The 6,000-nt window shown below is 34.5% G+C and overlaps 1 protein-coding gene across 1 annotated transcript; it reads right to left on the reverse strand.

Moving 5' to 3' along the window:
- Positions 1–767: 767 nt before the first annotated feature.
- On the reverse strand, positions 768–5,371 carry LOC130800652 (phosphatidylinositol 4-phosphate 5-kinase 6-like). Its single transcript, XM_057664219.1, has 8 exons — positions 3,911–5,371; positions 3,005–3,172; positions 2,647–2,812; positions 2,441–2,557; positions 2,173–2,366; positions 1,950–2,053; positions 1,770–1,854; positions 768–1,455 (listed from the first exon to the last, which is right to left on the reverse strand). Exons 1-8 carry the CDS (start codon positions 5,014–5,016, stop codon positions 1,167–1,169), a joined length of 2,229 nt encoding a protein of 742 aa, XP_057520202.1. The 5' UTR covers positions 5,017–5,371; the 3' UTR covers positions 768–1,166.
- Positions 5,372–6,000: the final 629 nt, after the last annotated feature.

A 6,000-nucleotide genomic window follows, 5' to 3' on the forward strand; every position in this document is an offset into this window, starting at 1 on the left:
CGAAGCTTTAAGGCTGCTGTACGCCTATTTATACGACTCACCTTTTTAAATTCCATTAATTTTAACCTTCTCCCCCAAACAAAAACCCAAACTCTACCATCTTTCATCAAAATCATATTTTCCCCCAAATTTAAATATAATACTTGAAATGCTGAATCAGGGCTTATGTTTTGGGAAAAAGGTTGAAATTGATAGAATTTGAAATGATGAGTCGCATAAATAGGCATACAAACAACTTTAAAGCTTCGAAATTAACGCTTGCTAACGTTTTATGTGCAAAAAGGTCATAGTTGAATAATTTGGTGAACCTCAGGGTTACCGCGCGAATTTTTTAAGAGTTTTAGTCACCACGTGGAAAACCCAAAACCATAGGGTTACCAAATGGAATTTTCCATAAGTAATTTATTTCAAATTGTAGATTTCAATTATGGAATCACAAAAATTAATTTGAGAATGATAAGGTTTGAAATGTTATTATCAAATTTTCATTTTTAACTATTTTAAAACAATGATGGAATTAACTCAAATTCAAAATTAAACTTTATTGATTTGCCAAACATTAAATTTGATCCAATTTTATATTTTCAAATATGATTATCATTTCCAAACGGCAAACATAACATAATTGAATTTAGATTGTACCCATTATTTGTATTAAGCACAACATACAAGTTAGAACATTAATTAACGGTAAGAATCTCTTTATCTCTAAGAGTACCCAAAAAAGTTGGCATCTTTGTGTTATGTAGAATTAGCACTACTACAAAGACCCATGTCCCTCCATTTTCAAGGACCTAAAACATAAAAGACTTTTTAATTAAGTTTTTGAGGTACAACAAGAATCAACATTATCCTTTGACTTAAAACTAGGAGCTGCAATTTACAGCTTAAAAAGTCTCTCATACTTTCTTTAGTCCTTTTTGTTGTTAATCTATACCCATTTTTTCACTAAAATATGTCCCTTGAATTAGTCCTTATAAATTAGAGGAACACATGATGAAGTTAAGAACTAGTTGTAGGGATTGTCATTGCCGAATGCTGCCGGGTCTGATGGCCCGAAACCGCACGCCCAGTCATGCTGCTAAAAAATTCCGTCTTTAAAATGATCAATTCAACTGAAAGCTCGAGTTTTCTTATCTTTGTATAACAATGTTTTCTTCCCTTGATTACCCATCTTCCGCAAATACCTTGTAAATAAAATCTCGAAAACGTTTGGAGTATTGCTTAGGATCAACAGCAGATATAGAAGTAGCGTCATATTGGAAAGACTTGTACGCATGCTCTAACTTTTTACTGATATCGTAGTCTTGTAGGATGTCAATTATTCCGAAGAAGATGATAACATTGTAACAATCGCCTGTTGGTACTATTACTGAACCCTCACCACCATCTGATCTTCGTACTGTTAGTTCTGCTCGTGCAGGCATGTTAATTCCTAATCTAATCGATGCCCACCTATAATTTAAATTTTGGTAAACGATTTTTCTTGAAAATTCATAGGATTAAGAGGTGTTTGACAAATTGCTAATAATTGATTGGAGTGGCTGATTTGACTAGTTGATTTTGAACATACTGATGGGAGCAGTTTGTTCTAAATTAGCTAATTCTTAAGAACAAGTTGTTTCAACCGGCCAATTCACTAATTACTAGCATTAAATGGTTTGACCACTCAACCATAAATTTGCAGCTAAATAAGCTAATGTTCAACAAGTTATTTTGCCAAACACCCCCTCTGACGAGTACATGACAGTGGGTGCACAAGATCTTACTGGTTAGGATCAAAAACAAGTCTATCTGTTTCGTTTACTTTTGAAAGGCGGGGAGCTATAACATCACTATTTCTGTCTCCGATTCCTGCATTGAACAATTTAGCACATCATTCAGCCAAATCAAACAAAACTGATAGTATTCTTAGTATTAAGGTGGTGGGTTTTATCCAATTGAATTACCGTCTGCTGGTCCTGCACCCGAATCTTGGAAGTGTAAGCCGACTAAAAGACTATAGTCCATAATCCTCTCCTGTTCGAGGAAGTCACAGTCCCTGTCTACTTGCCTGCACGAAGGGATATCATACCAGTTAAAACGAAAAGATTTACTACCCTAGAACCGTTGAAAGTGACCTAGTTACGGATGAAGGAAGATCGATTAACAATTTTCAAATAACACTAATACCTGCAGAACTCTTGGAACCAAAACCTCTGTAGTCGGAACAAGTAATTAAGATCTAGGTCTTTAAGGGTGGTCGTTGGGTCAATTTCTGACTCGGGTTTATCTGTTGTACGCCCATGCCAAGAACCCTTTAAATCAAAACGCCTGTGAATTGCACACTCGGTACAGAAAAGATTTCCCATTATGACAAATCGTACCTGTTCCAATAGTTGGAAGAAATATGAGTAGAAATTGTTGTAGGAAATGGAGGGTAGAAATTGCAGAAACTTACTTTTTTCTGTGCAGCTCCTGTCAATTTCACACAATGAAGACCAAAGAACCTTGTGACTAATGTGTCTTCGAAGGTACGAACATGATTATAATACGCAGGAAGCATCCTAAGAAGAACCTGACAAGGGTTTCAGCCAATTAAGCTAGCAAGAATACATAAACCGAGAAAAGTCAGGAAATGTAGAGCAAGAAAACATAGGAATTCACCTTTACTTCGGACTTTTTCATCGTCTTAATCATATACCTGTCATCATGAGTTAAGTAAAAGAAGCTTCCACTTTTCCCAGGGGATGAAAGTTCTCGAAGGGCATCATTGCCACAAATTGATATCATATAATCAGCTGCATCCACTTTGAACAATGTTCTCAAAGTCCTAACCAGAAATTTCATCAAACCAACAAGGTAAAAAATTCTATCACTTGATTAAATGATCTTGGCTAGACGTATAGATATACACGAGCACATAAAATTGAAAACCTATATATAAGATTATGTTTCGTATTACGATTACTATATGTTAAAAAAGAACTTGAAGAATCAAAAGTACCTACATCATAAGGCTAACCTGAAAACCAAAGGACAGTAATCCTTCCATTTGAACTCACAAGATGGGTGAGGAGGAGTGTGCTTGGATCCGTCAGGTGGGAATTTTGTCCATACTTTTTCCTTTGGATCGAACGCCGAAGATTTCAGGTTAGGCTTTACTGGTGGCCCGGGTCTTCCCACTGAATGTCTGCACACACACAACCAAGGCTAATTATACATTTAAGAACTTTGATCAACAAACAGTAAAAACACAATTGATGTATGTTTTAGTGTTAGATAATAAAAAACTAAAAATTGAAAGAACTTCTAATCGTTTCTTTTGTGCACTAGTTTTACTTCTATGAACAGCTAAAGTTCACTACATAGTGTAAAAACAATGCCAAATCACATCGTATCAACGGCATTGTAAAGGTTTTTAAAACAAACGAACTGATAATTCCCACGTAGTAAAGGTCTAAGAAAATGCATTTGGGCTGTGAGTGATATCTTATGATTCAACTCATATTTAAGCGTTAAAATAATCGTATTAATCTCGTTATCGCAACATCATTACGTTACCGCGACCATGACCGTTACCCCATTTTTACACTATGGTTCACTCTGATAGGCCAAAAGCACGCAGTTACAAGGGTGCATTTAAGATATTAGCATAAGATAAGGTAGACACTCATCTATGCATGTGTATTGAGCTAACTCTCAACAGCCAATCTTTTGTGTTATATGTTACACAATTCTTTATCAAGTGTTTTTAATCAAATGACCATGGCCATGGTATATGCAGGCCCGAGCCTAGGTTTGCCCTGCTCTAAACAATCAAAACTAATCACACTAGTGCACCTGGTTTTATGTAATGAGCATAGTCTAAAGGCTTGAACACATATATACACTTCAGTTTCAAAAGAAAATATCTTAGTTAGTTAGTTACCTTATTCCTAGCTGCAAGTTGAGCATCAACTCATAGTTTTTATGCCCCTTACATATAGTCTCCCCTTGCCTCTTGATCGTCTTTGGGAGCAACATAGGTTGAAAGTTTCGAGACAACGAATTCCCATTCGTAGCATCTTGATCATTAACCCAAGAGTTTCCTTCAATATTATCTACTTTTGAGCCTCTTCCATCAATCGACCGCCTTCCATTACCATTGAAACTAGGCCAATTTAACATCTTTTCTGATGGAAAAATGGTAATCACCTCAGGTATATAAACCTTACAACCACTCAAATCAACATTGTAAAACTCTAAAGGGTCCCAATCAGTATTATCATTAGAATCATCAGAAGTTCCTGCTGCACCATAAAAAGTAACATTTTGATTATTAGGTTCTATACTCCAAAAACCAACATAACTACTTCCATCCACCCATTTATATGTACCTTCCCCTTCAGGGTATCCATCCTCCCAAATCCCTTCAAATTCATTCCCATTCCCAAAAGTTAAAACCCCAATTCCATGAAATGTTCCATCTTTCCATTGACCACAATAACAATTCCCATTAACCCATTGATATCTTCCATCACCTTCTTGCTTTCCTTTAATCCATTCCCCTTCATAATAATCCCCATTTGTATAGGTTTCATTCCCTTTCCCATGTTTCAAGTTCATTGACCAATACCCTCTATAAGTATCCCCATATGAACTAACAAATGTTCCTTTACCATCCATATACCCTTTCTTAAATTCCCCTTCATAATTTGCTCCTGAAGGCCATATAAATCTACCCTTACCTGTGGTTTTACCCTTTTTCCATTCACCCACATACATACAACCATCATTCCATAAATACTTACCATGACCATTGGGAAGATTATCAACCCATTGACCTGTATAGAAATCTCCATTGCTAAACACCTTCTCTGAATGATACAACTCTCCAGACCCGGGCCCAGGCCCGGGTCCGGCCAGGTCCTCGTCGTCCACATGGGCAACAGACATTGATGTAAATATACTATTTGATTTTGTCCTCTTTTTTGATGCTAATGCGCTTGATTTCCGTACCTTGAACTTGAAAATACCACCAAAATCCTTGTTCATTCTCTCTTCCTCCCTTTTTTTAACCTAATATTAACTATATTTCCTTTATCCCCCTTTTTTCCTCATCAAATAATACCCATTTTCCATTGATGAATTTCTCCCAATTCAAAAGACAAAGTTACAATCTTTATCTTTTATTTTCCTTCCTTTTCCTCCTTAACAATATGAATCAACCCACATTGTTTATAAGATTCAAACTTTAAGAAACCCAATAGCTAGATGATCAAATTTCAACAAAAAGATTATAACTTTAAGACACATGAAAATCTTTGTAAATGAGATTTAAATATTTTTAAAAAGATAGATGTTCAATTGATATTGGGAAAATCTAGAAAAAAATTGTGAAAGAAATGGAGCAAATGGCCAAATCTCTGTGTTTTTCTGTGTCTATTTTTGTGGGAAATATATTTATTTTCTGATTAATATTTTTCCCTCCTTTTTTTTATTTTTTTTTATTTTCTCTTCTCTCTCCTTTCTTTTGATAGTTTCTTAGTTTTGGACTAAAAGAATGAATAATAGCAATTTCAATTGTTACCAAAATTTGCTCCTAAAATTGCTAACAAACCAGACAGTTGGAAGGATTAATTAAAATTGGGATATACTTCTCCATCCCACTCTCTGTTACAATTTTATTTAATTGTGAGATTAATTTATATATTTTTATTGTTTTATGTGGGTTTGAGATTCTCTCTCACAATTTTATGCTGAAATTTTTACTTACAATTTAAAAGTTACTTGTAAGTCAAAAAATGTTGGTCCCGTATATAATATAATTTAAATCCATTTGTTTAATTTTTGTTTTTTAAATATATAAAGGTCAATAATATCATATCTCTAGTTAACTTTCATGCATATTTTGATTATTAATTAATTCTTGAATCTTCATAAACTTTAAAATAAAAATATAATTACGTTTTGCATGTTGGATCAACGTGATCTCTTTTAAATGAAAAATAATCTGAATCAAAAAAATAATTCAACCGA

This window comes from Amaranthus tricolor, chromosome 15, assembly GCF_026212465.1.
Source record: "Amaranthus tricolor cultivar Red isolate AtriRed21 chromosome 15, ASM2621246v1, whole genome shotgun sequence".
NCBI lineage: Eukaryota > Viridiplantae > Streptophyta > Magnoliopsida > Caryophyllales > Amaranthaceae > Amaranthus > Amaranthus tricolor.

Bases quoted from the DNA above. Each gene is read 5' to 3' on its own strand.
- LOC130800652 (XM_057664219.1), bottom strand. From the start codon at position 5,016: ATGAACAAGGATTTTGGTGGTATTTTCAAGTTCAAGGTACGGAAATCA. The intron at 2,054-2,172 runs GTATTAGTGTTA...CCCTTCGTGCAG, and splicing joins TGGTTCCAAGAGTTCTGCAG to GCAAGTAGACAGGGACTGTG. The intron at 1,456-1,769 runs GTAAGATCTTGT...TTTAAATTATAG, and splicing joins CTTGTTTTTGATCCTAACCA to GTGGGCATCGATTAGATTAG.